The 17,584-nt window shown below is 38.4% G+C and overlaps 1 protein-coding gene across 4 annotated transcripts in view; it reads right to left on the bottom strand.

Annotated features, from left to right (window-relative positions):
• The window catches only part of VAV3 (vav guanine nucleotide exchange factor 3), a 352,020-nt gene that overhangs the window by 148,203 nt on the left and 186,233 nt on the right, over nucleotides 1–17,584 (bottom strand). For all 4 annotated transcript variants that reach the window (XM_045081972.1, XM_045081970.1, XM_045081971.1 and 1 more), the window contains exons 13-15: nucleotides 14,248–14,333; nucleotides 12,655–12,787; nucleotides 12,155–12,264 (exon numbers count right to left, since the gene is read on the bottom strand). In XM_045081972.1, coding sequence (XP_044937907.1) covers nucleotides 12,155–12,264; nucleotides 12,655–12,787; nucleotides 14,248–14,333 — 329 coding nt within the window. The remainder of the gene's footprint in view (nucleotides 1–12,154; nucleotides 12,265–12,654; nucleotides 12,788–14,247; nucleotides 14,334–17,584) is intronic.

Raw genomic sequence — 17,584 nt, 5'->3', positions numbered from 1 at the left:
GACAGGACTTAGTCTCAGACATTAAGGCTTTTCCTCCCCATTGTCCTTACCTCTAAAAAGATAATTTAAAGTCTGATACTGAAATCACATTACCTAGACAACTGGGAAAAGGAAACACCATCAAATCAAATCAAAACTTTGTCTAGATTGTATTAAGCACAATTCTACAAGGTGACCAAAACTCTTTCTATATATTAACTTACAAATCAAGACTTGACTTACTTTACTTTAAGGAAATTCTTTAAAGCCCAAATCATCCTTACAAATTGTTAATAAGGCATGATGTTATTTTTTGATTTTGTAAAAATAACCAATTCTTACCCAACGGCATCAGCACAAAATAAGTGGGAAATATTTAGAATCTAAATCATATTTTTCATTCAGTGTGTGAATGTACTACACAAAAATACCTCTTGCTTATAAAACAAACTTTCATCTTTGGAGAATAACAGTAGGTATTCTTGCTATAAATGAGACAGCGTGGGGCCAGGGGGAAAAGCTCTGGATTGAGATTCAAGATCAGTCTCTGCCACTTTTTAACTAAAAAAGCACACACAAAACACTTAATCTCTCCTCTATCTTTTTTTTTTTTTTAAGACAATATCTCCGGGCTACCTCACAGTATTCCTTAATAATCAATGAAGTATTATCCAAAAATGCTTTGGAGACTATAAAGCACTATGTAAGAGGAAGGAATTACCCCTGTGTGCTACCAGACTCTAAATATTCTAACATGAAGGAATTAAAATCTGAAATCTTCCTTATAATACTCAGAAGCAGGAAAAATGCTATGCATAATTTGAGCAGAAGATCTTAAATTGATTTCTAAATGCCTTGAAGATTAAAACTCTCTCCTTTACTTTTTTTGTGGGGATGATAGCAGCTAGCATTACACCTTGCCCCTAATACTGGACTGAAATTAAACATTCAATCTACCTATACCTTTATCTAATCCAGGTTAGCATTCAACTAAACTAGTTAATGAAAACATCTTTCAAAATTGTCTTCTTATTTAGGAGAAAAAATGTTTAAAACACAAAGTTGGAGGAATAGACACCTTCAAACATCTGAAGGGCTACAAATCGAGGAAAGAGATAAATTTCTATTTGGGCCCAAGAAATTACATTAGGAAATTATATTTGAACAGACAGATTTCAACTTATTGTAAGAAAGTTTTCTACAGTCAAAGCTAAGCAAAGAGCAAATGATTTCAGATGTAGTGAGTTCCTCCTCACACGAAACATTCAAGCACAGACTACATGTGGAAAGAAGTTGTAGGAAAGGTTTGAGCATTGAATGGCTGGAATGAAGGAACTTCAAACTCCTCTTCAAAGTGTCCATGAGTTTACAAAAGAGTATGGCTTCTGAACATCTTGATAATTATAAGCTGGTATTCAGAGTATATGGGAGAAAAACTCGCCTATAACAAATTAATTTTTCTAAATTACATATCAGTGGTAGAGGGCATTTTTCCTGATTATTTAAAGCCAAACAATATATACTTAACCTATAATGATTTTCTTTGTCTAAATGAAGGGCAAAACCTTCCATTTTTTGCTCATGCCTTTCTTAGACCCCCAGAATGTCACTAATTTTCAAAATTTGCCTGATAGTACGACATGCACTGGAGTTTTCTACGTTGAAATTTCTAATTCTATTTTCCTCACATCAAATAATGTGTGATGTAAGCTTTCGTTTACCTTGCAATTTACCACTGCTTTGCATTGACATTATAATGCTGACTTGAAAATATGCCTTGTTAGAATGTAAACTCCATAAGGGAAGAGAACTGGCCTTATTCATCATTATATCTATCCTGCCTTAGACTAGCTCCTGGGAAGGTATGAGATGCTCAAAAAATACATGAATAAACAAACACAGATAAACAATATTTAGTTTCATTCGATAACTGTTTCAAGCATGACTTTCTAATCTTTCCAACTAGACTGCTATTGCTCACTCTTACGAAGAGGAAAAACAAAGTGTCTTCTATTGTTTCCATCAAAAGAACTGCCAATCTTCAAACACAGCTTATTTTGTATTGTACAGCCCAAAGTAATAATTCCTATGATCTAATAATTTCTCATCAAAGATATCCTAAAAGTAGTACATATGACCTTAACTATTAGGTTTAGACTTATAAATTAAAGCTTGCTCATTATTATAGAATTCACCGATCAAATCACTTTCTTGACTTGATCGGAGTCAATATATATATATATATGGTTTCCTCCATATATATATATATATATATATATATATATATATATATATATATATATTTGACTCAATACACTGAACAGTTTTGAAACTTACTCTTTGTGTTATTTACATTACCCAGACAAGTTGGGAGTCAGTGACCACCATTGTCAGGTTAAACATCCCCGGTTCCAATTGCACTATTATTCATATAAGAAGAAGGAAAAAAAGAAAAGCACGACAAAGGGTCTGTTACAAAAGCCTGAGGAAACCAACACTAATTCACCCTAACAATGTTACTTGCATTTAGTTTTTAATAGAATAATGCTCTTGGATGATGGGACTTTTGATAGCTATCCATTCTTCTTCCTGCCTAGGACTTCTTTATAAGCATGCTCAGAAATGACAGAAAAATGTCAAACAAGTATTAAATATAACCAGAGAAAAAGGAGAGAGGTTGATCCCCACTAGGCAATAACAGAGCAAGAATACTATTTAATATTTACCAATGCTTTGTCATGCATGAAATGCTTTTACATGGTTCTGGATCAAACAGGTTACTGAAAGACTCCATTTAATGACAGCTGTGGTTTTTCTGAGCACTGTCCCGTGTCCTACTTCCTTTTATTGCTGCCAAGAAACTGCGGTTTAGTTCCCTACACTGACTTAACTGCCAATTTTGAAAGGTTATAGATAATGCATTAGATTCAGGGAGAGTTGAGCTGGCTTCAACTTGGGAGATTACTGTGAATAGGTCAGTACCATGCAACTCAGCACCACCCAGGGGCAAGGGACCAAGTGAGCAGGGATCTCATATTCATAAACAAATTCTGCATATTCAAAACTGGCAAGAAAAGCCTTTTAAGGAGAAAGAATAAAAGACAGTTTTTAAAGAAAATAATTTCTCCAAAAAACCAAAACAGCATGTGGGCAGACAGTCCAGAGACGCTCTGAGGACTGATACTTTGGTAGAACGCCCAAGAGGCTACCCGTTTCCAGCAGACACTGATACCAGCTTGGAACACCCAGAAAATGACAAACCAGGTGCCAGCAAAGTCAGAACATCACTCCCACATATGGCTCGTTCAGGAAGGCTCACCCTTGGGCCAACTCTTGATACCACTCTAGGCTTCCTTTGCCCCTTGTAGTTTTCCTTGGTGTGCTCTCCAGGAAGGAAATTTCAGAAAAATGACAGGCACAAATGGCATGACTGCTGGAAGGAAAATGCCCCAAGAGCACAAAGCCATCACCAACTACAGAAGTATCGTCGTTGATGTGGTTGAGTATTAAGAAAAGCTTACTGTGATGTTGCTATTGGCCTGGATTCTTTGGGCCTCACGGTCCTTTCTAATAAACCTTAGAATAAAACTTAATGAAACCAGATACCTGAATAGGTGCAGTTCGCTCTTTGGGCATATATTTTTGACATTTGTTTGGACAGTACAAAGTTATGTCAAATACAAATAATATACCCAGGTATCTTTTCTTTGGTTTTGGTGGAACAGAGAACATTCTGTAGCTAAATCATCAGGATGGCCTAAGCAGGGATCAGTGCTACTAAAACATTTTTTTAAAGGAATAAAAATAAAAAATCACACTAGTCCAAAAGGCCACAGGGCGGTTCCGTTAGAGCTGAGATCATTTAGCAGTAGCACATACTCACTACTTCCCTAGGCCTACATCATCTTCTCTGGGCTGTAACACAGGGGTTGCTAAACTGCGGCTCATGAGCCAAATATGGCCCACCACCTGTTTTATTGGAACACACCGCACTTGTTCATTTGTCTATTATCCATGGCTGTGTCATTACTGCAATGATAGAACTGAGTAATTATGACAGAGACCATATGGTCCACAAAGCCTAAAATATTTACTTTCTGGCCCCTTACAACAAAAGTACATTGGCCCCTGTTCCAGACAAAGAAATTTGGAGTCTCAAAAGCTACTTACATGTATGTATATTTGAGAAGATCCAAACAGACCTCCTAATGAAGAAAAGGAGCAAGAAGAGAGAAGAGAAAGAAGTAACAGTCGTAGTAGGAGTAGTAGTAGCAGGAGTTTGGACTTGCTATGGAATTCTCTGACTTCCATAGCTTCATGGAGATGGAGGAATCTCCATGTAGGCAAAAATATAAGCAAAATCAGTCTTTTCAATGTGTAGAAAGCAATGTCAAATCTGCAGCCAAAACTTTAATATTCTGTTAAAAACATGGATCCCTTACTGACCAATAGCAAAGAGCATCTCCTCTTAAGATACTCAGCAGATTTCTTAATCTTGAACTGACCTAACATAACAAGCTTTATTTCTCTAAATCCCAGGATGGCTAAGGTATATGCTATCTCTGGCTTGACGAGCCAGGCTCCAGAGGAAAAGCTGTGAGTCCAGGCATACTGGCCCACTGTGGGGAGCAGCGTAGAGTGAAGAGAGTCACATTGAGGATGTCAAGGAGACTGATGGAATGGCAGAGGGAACGGGTGCATGAAATGACCCCCTCTCTTGTGCCACCCATCACTATCACAAAATCTAGGCCATGACTGTATTTCTTCTGGGTCAGGAGTTGAGACAGAGAGAAATGTGAGGAAATAGGTGGGCTTTGAGCACCTCAGACTCTGGAACTAGAGTTTGGGCCGAGTTCTGCCCATAGCTCCCAGAAGCAAGGAAGTCCCGAGAGCATGTGAATTGCATGTTGTTCTGCAGGTTTCAGCAAAATTATAGATTCGGTCAGCATTATGTGAAAGAGTCTAGGTAATGAGGACCTTATCCATATCCTGGTTGGTTCTATAAGTTCCATCCAAGCATTAAGTCAGTCTGCCAATAAGAAACATATATGGAAAAAAAAAAAAAGAAACAACCTGGAAACATCAAGTTGGGTGGCTACAAAAATGCGTTCAAAGAAATTGCAAACTTATTTTTTGAAGGCTAGTTTAAGGAAAACATAATTTTATGTAACATCAACTTCTAGAACTTCAAAAAATCTCATGCTGCTAGTGGAAAATGTGTTTTTCAGTGTCTCCTACTTAAGGATGCAAATTATAAAGCCTACTTATTATACTAGAAAAAGTTTCTTTCTCTCAAGGGCTGTTACATTTTGTCCAACCCTAGGAATCCTTAAGCCATCAGGTCTTTGTTGTTGTTGTTGATTTTATATTACCCTGTTATCAGAAAACTTGAGTAAAATTTCAGATTTACAATAAATATGGGATTTTCCACTGTGTGGAGTTGTTCCACAACACATGAGTTGTGGTCGGGACTCCTCATGCATGTGAACACCACTGACCAGATGCCGGCCGTCACGGTGTTCTTAGCTCAGGGGAGAAACAGCCATGAAATGGACAGGTAGAGCCAATGGCAACCCCATCAACCGAAAGGCCCAGGCAATTTGGCCTTGGACCCTTGAAAGTACACATAAAGAAGCCAAAATAACCAAAAAGCAATTGCATTCTCTATCTAACATTTCAAAGGACATAAGAGGGAATAGAATTCAGAATCCACAGATACGTATTTCAAAAGGTGCTTTTCCCCTTTCCAAATTCCTCAAACCCCACCGCTATTCCAGAGCCTCATTCACAACAAAACCCCAAATTTTCTTTCCATTTCCAGAACCATGAAGCTTTCTTTTTTCCTTTCTCCCAGCATGAGCCACAGAGTTCAATTCAGCTTCTCTCTCAGTAAGCAAGAAGGAATCTCTCTTCTTTAGGAGGAGAAAGGATAGGTGAAATTGGGCTGGCATGTAATAGATCTGCTTTAATAAGCAGGGGGCAGGCGGATGCAGGGAAGGCTATAAATACCACACTTGGGTAATATTTGCCGGGTCATATAATTACAATTGTGAGAGAATACTGGGGGGCGGGGGTAGGGTTACTGATTTAGCATAATGGTCAAGAACTGTCTCTCTCAGAAAGCAACATTTTAAGCCAAGGTCTATAGGATAAAGAACAGAAGGAAAGACCATCCTGGTTAGGGAAGCCTCTAAGGCGGTTGTCTGAGGGCCTATGCATTCCCCAAGGTCAAACATTGTTCTGTTTGACCTCTGATTATTTAAATTTTTATTTTTAATTCTGTGGCATGTGTGCTTTTTATGGTGAGTGACCTCTTTATATGGTAATATAAAGAACTGAAATCCACTCAATCTAACCACACCAAAATGAGCCCAGGTAAAGCTACTATGAGATGTAGCTGGGAAGACGGGCAGATAAAATCAGGGAGGGCTTTTAGGTCCTGACAAGAATTTTGAGATTATACCAAGGGCAACAAATAGCCAACAAAGGGTTTTAAGAAGGGCGGGCCACAGGTGGATCACTGTGGATGCTTCCTGAAGTGTGTACTGGTAAGGAGTGGGGAAGAGGGACAGAAGCTAATGAGACATGTGAAAGGCTTAAACCAAGGAGGGGAACACGAAAATTCCAAGCAAGTGGTCCGTCTCTGCAGAGACTGGGGAGAAAATGTCCACAGGTAGAGGGAGAAAGGTACTTCTCGGGCTTCCTTCTATTTACACTTGAGCAAATGGGACTGGGAGGAAGATGTTATTTGGCTAGAAATATCCAAGAGTACAGTCTTTAAATTCAATCCAGTATATATTAGCTAAAAATTATATTTATAAATTACAGTATTAAATTCAATTGCAATAGCTCCCTCTTTGTTACATGCCCAGGGCGTCCAATAATATCTGGTAAGAAGGCAAGTGCTCAGTAAGTACTTGTAGAATGAATGTAATTTCCTCCGGTAATTATCTCTCTGGTAGTCAAAATATCTGAGCAATATCTTTAGATTAAAACAAATCTTGTGTTTTTTAAATTATGTTTGATAAAATATAATTTCATATTTAAAATGTGAACAACATACTCACTGCTTTTATAATATAAACTACAGAAGGTAGATTTCAGGAAACTATTCTTGTCTAGTAGATCCCAAGTGTGAGGAGAATACTTTGAAACATTGTTCTGTTTGACCTCTGATTATTTAAATTTTTATTTTTAATTCTGTGGCATGTGTGCTTTTTATGGTGAGTGACCTCAAATTCCTTCTGGAAGTAAGTGGGGAATAAATTAGAAACAGTGTGACTCTGGTCAAATGAGATTTGTGGAGTTTAATGGCTAGATTCCTGCCCCCCCTGCCCCACCCTATCTGGAGAGCCTTTTCAGGGGTTCACCGTGGGAGACAAAGCTCAGGGGCTGCCCTTCTAGATGTCCAACATGACAATGACATCTGGTCCTAGAGTCCCTTCTTGGCTCTGTAATTTCTATATACCCTTCTCTCCACAACCACAGACTTAGCATTTAACAATTAGCAACAAATTGCTAATTTGGCAACCAGCCCTAAATATCCTGGGCTAATCTTTGAGCACACATTACTATTTCTACGTTCTTCCTCCTCTTAGGAAAACCACGTAGCACGGTGCATATGGTACACAGTGAAGGAATCTTAGATAGTGGGAATATGGCAATGCATCTTTCAAGGAACCTTCTTTATTCAAGGGATTAATATAAATTGTTAGAACTTAAAGAACTGGATCAAGTCGGGGGGCGCCTGGGTGGCTCAGTGGGTTAAAGCCTCTGCCTTCAGCTCAGGTCATGATCCCAGGGTCTTGGGATCGAGCCCCGCATCGGGCACTCTGCTCAGCAGGGAGCCTGCTTCCTCCTCTCTCTGACTGCCTCTCTGCCTACTTGTAATCTCTGTCTGTCAAATAAATAAATAAAATTAAAAAAAAAAAAAAAAGAATTGGATCAAGTTGGTCAGAATAAATTCCAGGCAAAGGAACCTTTCAGTTTCCTTCAGTAAACACTATGGAGGCTGGTTCAGAATCTACCACTTTTTACCATTTGCAATACTCCCCTCCCCCATTTTACTTTTTCTTTCTCACTCTCCTTCTTTAAAAAGCCTTCCTTGTCTATTATTCAATTTATTTGTTTCATATTTTACCCAACGTTGACTTGTTTCTGGAACATTTAAAAAAACTGCCTGATCCTCTAGGTCCTAGTTATAGTGGTGGAGATGAGGAGAGCAGAAAAGGAAACCTGACTCAAGTTGTAGATAACAGGATTTCAGTCCAGTTGTTTATTTTAGCACCTTGGGGTAAAGAAATTGCTGTGACCTGAGATCCTGAACTCCACTGTAAATTATACAACACTGAAGTTGTACAAGTTTGCTGAAACACTGCTGTAATCATTAGTTTCCTGAGCTATAAAATGGGCATGACAATATTTATCAATTTAAATCTAAAAGGAGAATTCATAAAAACACACTGGATATAAGGGATTGGGGGAAAACATACCCAGAAGCTTCCTGACAAGATTTTGAACATTGCTATAGGCACTCACATCCATATTCTCCTATATCATTATGAAAACTAGCTTAAGCTATTAAAAATATTTGCCATCTTATTTCACAGAGAACTAAATGGAATTGGGAGAGACGGTGACAAAAGCCCTTTTGGAAATAAATAAGAATAAACAATGTATCTACATCAGTCTCTTAAAGGTTGAAATACATTCTTCAGAGTGGGGGTCCCCCAGAACTACGGCTCCCAAATTTCTTTGGTTCCATGACTGTTCCAACAACCTCAAGAGCAATCCGTCCTGCTACCCTTCTTCTCACAGGAGAAAAAGAAAAAAACATTTTTCTCCCTGCCCTATCCAAGTGGGTCACTGCTGCTTTTTCCTTTGTTCATCCTTTCTTATGGAGGTTTGCCAAGTACTGATGTGGTTCACTGAATATTCTAAATGCTGAAAGTGGTTACTGCCAAAGAAGGTCAGAGAACACGACTACTGAGCAGGGATGGGATATGTCTGAGAAAGACACAGGCTGAGATTTAGGTCACCTCTAGGGAGATGATATGCGTTTACTGGATACTTACTGTTTATTGGTATTCATGCTTTTCTATGGTCTTTTTTAACGTTCTAAATTAAAAGTGGTATTTTAAACATCTTAAAGGTGATATGCAACTTTTTTAAAAAATAAAAACGATCCAATCATCCTATAAACAGCGGAACAGCCATCTTCTGTAAATAGAACTGGCAAGCACTTCATCAGTCTTAAAATATCACCTCCCTTGATTCCCCACCACACTCCTCCTGATGCCTCCCTTTCCATCCTGAGTTCCTTAAAGCAACACTCCAGAATGCTCTAAGAGGACCTGGGTGTCCAATGTTAATGCTAGGGACTGGTAGCAGCCGGCTTGAGGAGGTATCCAAAGGTTTTCATGGGCTGACATGAATGCAGCCCATTTTCCTAGTTTTCTTTTATTCCCCATGGCTTAGAGAAGGACAGTACTCGAACTTTAATAGATAAAATGGCAAAATTTGGACCATAGGTAACGTCGTCCTAAGCTTCAGGACATAACCTAGGCTATTTTATTCTCCTGAGCACAAGACAAGCAAGAGCTGCTTATAGAGCAGGAAGCAGGGCTTTCCTGCATAATGAGCTTCAAAAAAGAGGGGACAAAATAAAATAATGGCATATTCTGATGCCTGAGTAAAATCCTGACTAATTTTACTTTGCCATAATTGGCATCATCCCTGCTTATAGAAGCCCTCCACTTCGACTCTGGCAATTCTCAAAAAAGGTACTTCCACCCTCTCACCATCTGCATGGGCAGTCAATGGAATTCTGAAATACAAACAGCCACTTGGAGGTTTAATTATATTGGTGAGGTGCCTGGAAATTGCTCAAAGTTAAGAATCCCAGTTTCCCTGGGCATGGTACAGCCGTCTTTCTTATGGTGGGACAATTTCTATCTATCCAGCCTCCCATAGGTATATAACTATAAAGCAGTGACAGGTAGTTGTCTACAAGTCTCTCCTTTTTTTCCATAAGAGAACCTTGATTCCCAGCTAGGCGCAATCCTGCCTGAAATAAAGATGATAAAGGTTTCCTAGGCTCCCTTGACAGATGTGGCCATACGGCTAAATTCTAGTCAGTATTAGTAACATAAGTTTGTGGCATATTTACAAGGGATCCTTAAACCAAAGGAGTCCCCTTCAGCTGCCTAGAATGAAGATTTTATAACTGGAGCTCCCGCAGCTATCTTGGACAACAAAGTGACCAACCCTGAGCACAGAAGCCAAATGCTTATCGTGAAGAGCAGAAGCCCTGAGTCTGGATCCCTGAGGATACTTCAGTGAGCCACCAAACCACCCTTCATCTACCTACCCCAGATCCTTTTTCACAAAAGAGATAAAAGCATCCATACTGTAAAATCTCTTGTATCCAGTTAAGTTCCTTGATTTATGGCAACTGAACAAAATGTTAACTGGTCTGCCTATCGTACAGTCCAAGGAGAGCTGCCTGCTCCAGACAAGAAATTTACCTTCCCTCCTCTGCAGAAGCGTTTTCATTCATCCAAAGATTATATAGCAAAAAAGAACCCAGAAGTAAATACTAGCCCAGCATCATTCTCATAAGAGCAAAGGCTTGAGATCAGCTCTACCTGTGCCCATTGTCACCAACCCCAAGTAGACAAGTCACCACTTGAAAACCTCCTTAAAATAGCACCCTTGGTTTATGATGGAGCCCACAATCTGTGAGAGACTAGGCAGAGGCCACCAATTTCCTTATTCAGGCCCCAGCCAAGGGGACCTACAGCAGAGCCACAGCATCCATGCATACAACTACTAACCTCTTTGGCTTTACCCCTATAATCAAGAACAATACAGTATTAGCCCCACGATGTATACTGGGATGGTGCCTTCTGGTTTTACAAGTCCTCATGGGTATAGATTAAGATCCTAAATACAAAACAATATTAATAATAGTGATAACAATAGATATCATTATTGTTCTATACCATATGACTGCTGGTGTGCCACTCAGCCTGAAACATATCATTGAAATCCAAAACAGTATCATCCTTATTTTATAGAGGAGGAAACCAGGGCTCTGAGAGATAATGAACTTAGCTAAGACCATGCAGCCAACTCATGACCGTGGTTACTGACGAATCCAGAATTGTTCTATGAGCTTACAAACATCTTAGCAGCACCATCACTGCTCTCAAAATGTTAGATAAAATAATCTCAAGAAAATCTGTTTTTCTCAATTCGGAACTACAATAAAACATTCTAATCTTATCCCCATATTAACATGAGCATTTCTCAAAGCAAAAGAAGGAACAAGAGCCCGATAGAATTTGTCCACAAATGGTAAACAGTGCTAGAATACAAATGAGGCAAATCCAAAGTGCTTTTCTCCCCACCCACCCCCCACCCGCTCCCTACCCCGAATTTCACTTTTTGCTAACAGTTTCAATTTCAGGGTCACCTTAATGTTTTTGTAACAAGGTCACTATGCACCTTTTAATCCAAAACATCAAAACCAAAAAGAAACCCCTATAATAACGTGTTTTTGTGTAATTACATCTCTTTATGCCATTCCTTTTGAAACAGGTCTAACTTATTTCCCACCTCTTCCTTGAGCTTCCACTTTCATAAAAGGAAAGAACACGGAAAGAACTCAAGACCTTAAAACATTCATTGAAAACACCAGGTAATTTATCTAGGACTCAAACAACAAATGAGTCCAAAAAAAAATCAAATGAGGGGAAGAAATGAATTTTTCTATTAAAAATAAAATATGTGCAAATATGAATGTGTGTGTTTGCAACCACTTCTGCTTTAAAGATCTATATAAAATACGGTCAGTATATCAAAAGTTTATCATCAGAATTGTTAATATTTTCACAGGCTGCAGAAAGCTTAAGAATTAAAATATGCCCAAGAGAAGAAAGTCAAACAGAATGTTAGAGTGCCCTCTTTCTTTTTCTTGAAGAAATTCGCCAAAGCCTCTCTCGTAGGAGACCAAAGTTATCAAGCTGACCAGCCAAGTAGCAATCATGCTCAAAGTGTTTCCACAGTCTCTATATACACGCTACAAGGGCTGGAGTACATTTATTGACAATTCATTACTTGTAAGAGATTTTTAAGTAGTAGAAAAAACACTTTTAAAGGTAGAAATACTCACAAAGCCATTTCAAACTGTTCCAGCCATTTTTTCTTTAAATCTTTTGTTTTGCAATAAAATTCTAATCCATTTTGTCCCTGGGTATGGATGAGGTAGAAGCCATAAGACCACTGTTGAAAGTAATATTCCTCAGGTTAATATGTATACTTCAGCGATAACATCATGCTTCCAAATTCACTAAAACACCACCACAGTCACCCACAAACCGCTCATAACATTATCAGCATATGAACTGTGAACAATCAGACTTTTATAGTCAGCTTTATCTCTGTAACAGTTCTTATGCCAAATGCATTTTACTTGACCATTAAGGCTTTAGAGATGATCACTGTCAGTTGTGACACTGTCCAATTATGTCTCACAGAGGCCTGCTCCTCATCAATCTCGAGAAAGAAAAATCACCTGCACTGATAAGCCCTCTCATATTAATGCATTAGTATCCTCTCCTTGAATGGTCAAAGTCATGAGTAAATTATGGTAATTAATTTTCAAAGATTCACCTTTTTATTTTCTTTATCAGTTGTAGGATTGTTGGCTATTTTGTACTGCTGAAGATCTATTATTTCCTTCATTTCATAGTTATCGCCTTTCCTTTTACATACAATCACTGCCAAATCAAATAAGAAGATATGCCTGAGAGAATGAGAGACAGAAGAATGTACGTTAACTTTTCCTTGGTAAAATTTAATTAAACCAACCAAACATTGTTTCTTTATGTTAAAGACCAAGGCAGTGTTGCCTATGGAAAAGAATGAACTGTGCATACCCTGGCACTACACTTGACGGGATGAATGGCCTTACTTTACCTTAGTTTCATTTTAAAAATACACAAAATTATAGTATGAATATATACATTCAGAGTTGCTCAGGAACAACTGAGAAAGCCACAAAGTGTCCAGGAGCAATTTTTTCCCCCCGTTTAAAAACTAGCCATTTACAGAATACTAATGATAAGAGTAGTGAACTTCTGATATTTTGAGGAGTGGACCAGAATGTGTAGGGAGGTGTCTGTCCCTTTCACAAAGATGACTCACTTAATTTAAATCCTCAGGACCACATGCTGAGATATCATTTTTCATCTTCATTTTACTGGGGAGGAAACAGGATTAGAGAAGTTAAATAATTTGCTCAAGGTCGCACAGCTAGTGAAGGGCAGAGCAAGGTTCACACCAGATCTGACTGTGGAACCCACACTTTCACCCTCTATGTTGCTCCTCATGATTTCATGGACCACCGGAAACACAAACCAAGCAGTATATGAGCAAAATGCAAACTAGAAAAATTATGGTTATATTTTTGTATTGATGCTTCTCTTAATTTTTAATGACAATGTAATTGGGGGAGAAAAAACAAACTTGTAATCCTATCACCCCATATCAATATTTTCATCTTTTAGAAAATTCTCAGGAATTAACATGTATACATTTTAAAATAATGATAATGAAAACGATACATTTACATAGCTCTAATACTTGCATCACTTTCAAAGACTATTTTCCTGGAGAGGCTGAAAAAGGATAGGTCTCCTAGGAGCTACCTGTAGCACCTGGGTATCAAGTTGGAAGCAAGAGCTGACATTGCCCCCTGCTGGCTGACTTTCTCTTTCCAAAAGTTCCAGAAATGGCCATTTTAACCAACCAAACAAGTTTAGCAACCCTATGTCTATAATTTGGGATACCAGGCCAAGCTCACTAACCTGAACTTCCCTCAAGAAAATATCATGAAATGGTCCCCACTTAGACCAATTTCTTAGAGCACTTCATATTTTTAGTTGTTTTCAAACGTATACCAAAAAAAGAAATCAAACAATTCTGTTGTCTATTACTGTAGCTCTATTCTCATTTCAGTGTGTCCCTTTGAACCTCAGCTAAAGCGATATTTGTCATATCCCTCTTAAGAACTTAGACAAATCAACAGATACCAAAACACAGGTATTTTTCTCTAACATATTTATGAGAAAATTGTAGAAAAACCATAGGTTGGTCTGTCCCCTTGTTTTTCTTCCTCTGCTTCCCTTTGTCCTAGAATTGTTTTCTCAATCTTCTGATACTAACCACTTATTCTGAAAATAAGTATTGCTCCTCTTTTCTCACCTTTCTTGTTTCGTGTGCTTGTCTAGAGTAGTTATTCGAATTTCACCATCTCCCTGAGGTCGTCCAAAAAGCAAAACCGGTTGGTTCTGAAATATAAAATTCACATGTCTCAACTTTTTGTAATCATGTAAAAACAGAAATAAATATTAGCGAGGATATTTGCTAGGAACAGCTACCTTATCACACTACAAGTTTTATCATTTTACATTTTTAGCACACTTAGTCTAAAACGCTCAGGTCTATATGGTTCACTTTCAAAACCAGTCTGTCCTTGGGCCTTGGAGGTATACTGAGGACATTAATTAATTTTACTCATAACTTAATAGGGAAGTTAGCTACCAAAAGCAAGAATTAACTGGAAGAATTTAAATCACAACAAAGTTACAGCAACTAATACTTAGGGAGCACCCATTTTGTACCAGACACGGTAGTAGATACAGGGCAAAGTTTTCCCCTGCCCAGTGGGGGGAAAATATTCACAGAAGTATATAATTAGAAAAAAGAGTATCCCCCCCACAATGGGGGGAAAATATTCACAGAAGTATGTAATTAGAAGAAAGAGTACAGGAAACATGCATTGCCAGGGGCTTCATTTGTTCTAGAAAGCCAAGGATAGCTTCCTTGAGCTAAGATCTCAAGAACAAAAAGTATGACTTAATGATTAAACATAATGAACCAATTCCCCAGAGGCAGACAATAAAAAAAGTAAGTATTTATGAAAACCTACTGTAAAAGGTGCTAAGGAGACAAAAAAAACTGACTGAAAATTATCACTAACATCTGGGAGATTATATTCTAATAGAGAAAGCAGATATGTAATTAATTGTGCTGCAAGAAAATATAAAAATAGATATTCCCTAACAAAGTCCCCATTATGTATTCTGCAGAAAATAGAAAACTCCATCATAAAATTCATGTGGAATCTAAAGGGACTCTTAATAGTCAAAACAATATTGAAAAAGAACAAAGTTGCGGTGTTAGTCTTCCTGATTTCAAACCTTATTACAAAACTATGGTAATCAAAACAGGGTGGCACTTGCATAAAGATAAACTTCTAGGGGCACCTGGGTGGCTCAGTTGGTTAAGCAACCGCCTTTGGCTCAGGTCATGGTCCCGGAGTCCCGGGATCGAGTCCCACATCGGGCTCCCAGCTCCATGGGGAGTCTGCTTCTCCCTCTGACCTTCTCTCCTTTCATGCTCTCTCTCACTGTCTCTCAAATAAATAAATAAAAATATTTAAAAAAAAAAAAAGATAATCTTTTAGGCCAATGAAACAGAATACCTGGAAATATGCCGTCATATATATCTGGTCAAAGGATTTTTGAAAACAGTACCAAGATCATTCAATGAGGATAGAACAGCTTTTACAACAAAAGATTCTGGTGACACTGGATATGCACAGGCAGAAGAATGAAATTGGACACTTACCTTAAACAGTATAACACACTGATCAAAAAACCAAATATATAAAACTCTTAGATGAAAACTCAGGGGGAAAGTTTTATGACATTGGATTTTGCAATGATTTCTTAGATATGCCACTATACTATACCACTAGTGGAAAGCACTATCCACAAAAGACCAGTAAGTTGAAATTCATCAAAAGTGAATGTTTTGTGCAAAGGAAAATATCAACAGAGTGAAAAGAATGGCAGACAATACTTGCCAACAAAATGTGGGACAAAAATGGATATCCAGAATATATAAAGAATTCTTATAACTCAACAAAAACAAAAAATAAGCAAACATGACTCAAAAATAGGCAAAGGACTTGAAGAGACATTTCTCTAGAAAGATATATAAATGGCCAAAAAGCATATGAAAAGATACTCAGTATCTCTAATCATTAGGGAAATACAAAGCCAAAACCATAATAAGATGCTACTTTGTACCCATTTGGATGGATATTATTTTTTTAAAAAAGAAAAAAGAAGAAAAGGAAAGAACAAGTGTTGGCAAGGACGTGGAGATACTGGAATTCCTGTGCATTGCTGGCGGGAACATAAAATGGGGCAGTCACTGTAGAAAACAGTATGGCTAGCCCTCAAAAAATTAAACCTAGAATTACCATATAATCCAGCAATTCTACTTCTGGGTATATATCCAAAAGAAGTGAAAGCAGGGACTTGAGCATATATGTGCACACCAGTGTTCACAGCAGCATCATTCACAACAGCCAAAGAGGGAGGAAATCCAAGTGTCCATAGACAGCTGAATGGATAATCAAAATGTGGAGTATAAGCAATGCTATATTTTAAAGCCTCAAAAAAAAAAATTCTTTAAAAAACAAAATGAAATTCGGATACATGCTACAACAAGGGTGAATACTGAAGACATTATGCTAAATAAAGTATGCCAGTTACAGAAGGACAAATAATACATGATTCCACCTGCATGAGGGACCTAGAGTAGTCAAATTCACAAAGACAGAAAGTCTGGTGAATTTCCAACCACCAACCCTGGTGGTTGCCAGGGGGCTGGGAGGAGGGGAGAACAGAGTTCGTATTTAATGGGTACAGGGCTTCAGTTTCACAAGATGAAGAGAGTTCTGGAGATGGACAGTGGTGATGGCTGCCCAACAACATGAATGTATTTAACATCACAAAACTGTACATTCAAAAATGGTAAATGTCATATATATTATACACACACACACACACACACTGCTAAACAACTATCCAGGCAATATGCTATGTATTTACAAAGAGAAAGTAACAATGGGAGATAAGGGAAAGAATTATTTTAGTTGGATCTTGAAGGAATCTGATAGGAAATAATGGGAAGACATCCTAGGGTTTGACTCCATTATCATCAAAGGCGGAATGATAAAAATGTACGGCCAATTAGAGACCTTACAACACAGCAGGAGAGCTGCAAAGCAAAGTATGTGGGCAGGTACTGGCTGGATGAGTTCAGGAAAGTAGTTGAAGCCCAGATCACTGAGGGCTTTAAATACCATGCTAAGGAATGTTGCCTGAATCCTGAAGGCAACGGCAATACTGACACGGTTGGGAAAGAGACAGAATCGAGAAGTCCACCATCTGGGAGTGCAACGATGTGAAGGAAAGGCTGGAGGCTCCTGTGACGGGAAAGGTGGCAGATGAGGTCCTGAAAGGGGGGCGTGACCATACACGTGAAAAGATGTTTCCGAGAAAGCAGCAATAAAATTGCTCCACCCACCAAGAGAAGAGTCTTTCCTTCATAGCTGTATCTCTATTTTCACTGCCCATAGCTCCATCCGGGCCTCCACCAGCTCTTTTTTGAAACTAGTCCTCCCACTCACCACTCTCCCAACTTAGAGCCCCTCACTCACCCAAACACTCTTGCCTTTCAACCT

Source organism: Mustela putorius, unplaced genomic scaffold (genome assembly GCF_011764305.1).
Source record: "Mustela putorius furo isolate JIRA1106 unplaced genomic scaffold, ASM1176430v1.1 tig00000585_pilon_pilon_pilon, whole genome shotgun sequence".
Classification (NCBI taxonomy): Eukaryota; Metazoa; Chordata; class Mammalia; order Carnivora; family Mustelidae; genus Mustela; species Mustela putorius.
The sequence above is the reverse complement of the archived record's forward strand: the minus strand, read 5'-3'. Positions and strand labels throughout refer to the sequence as shown.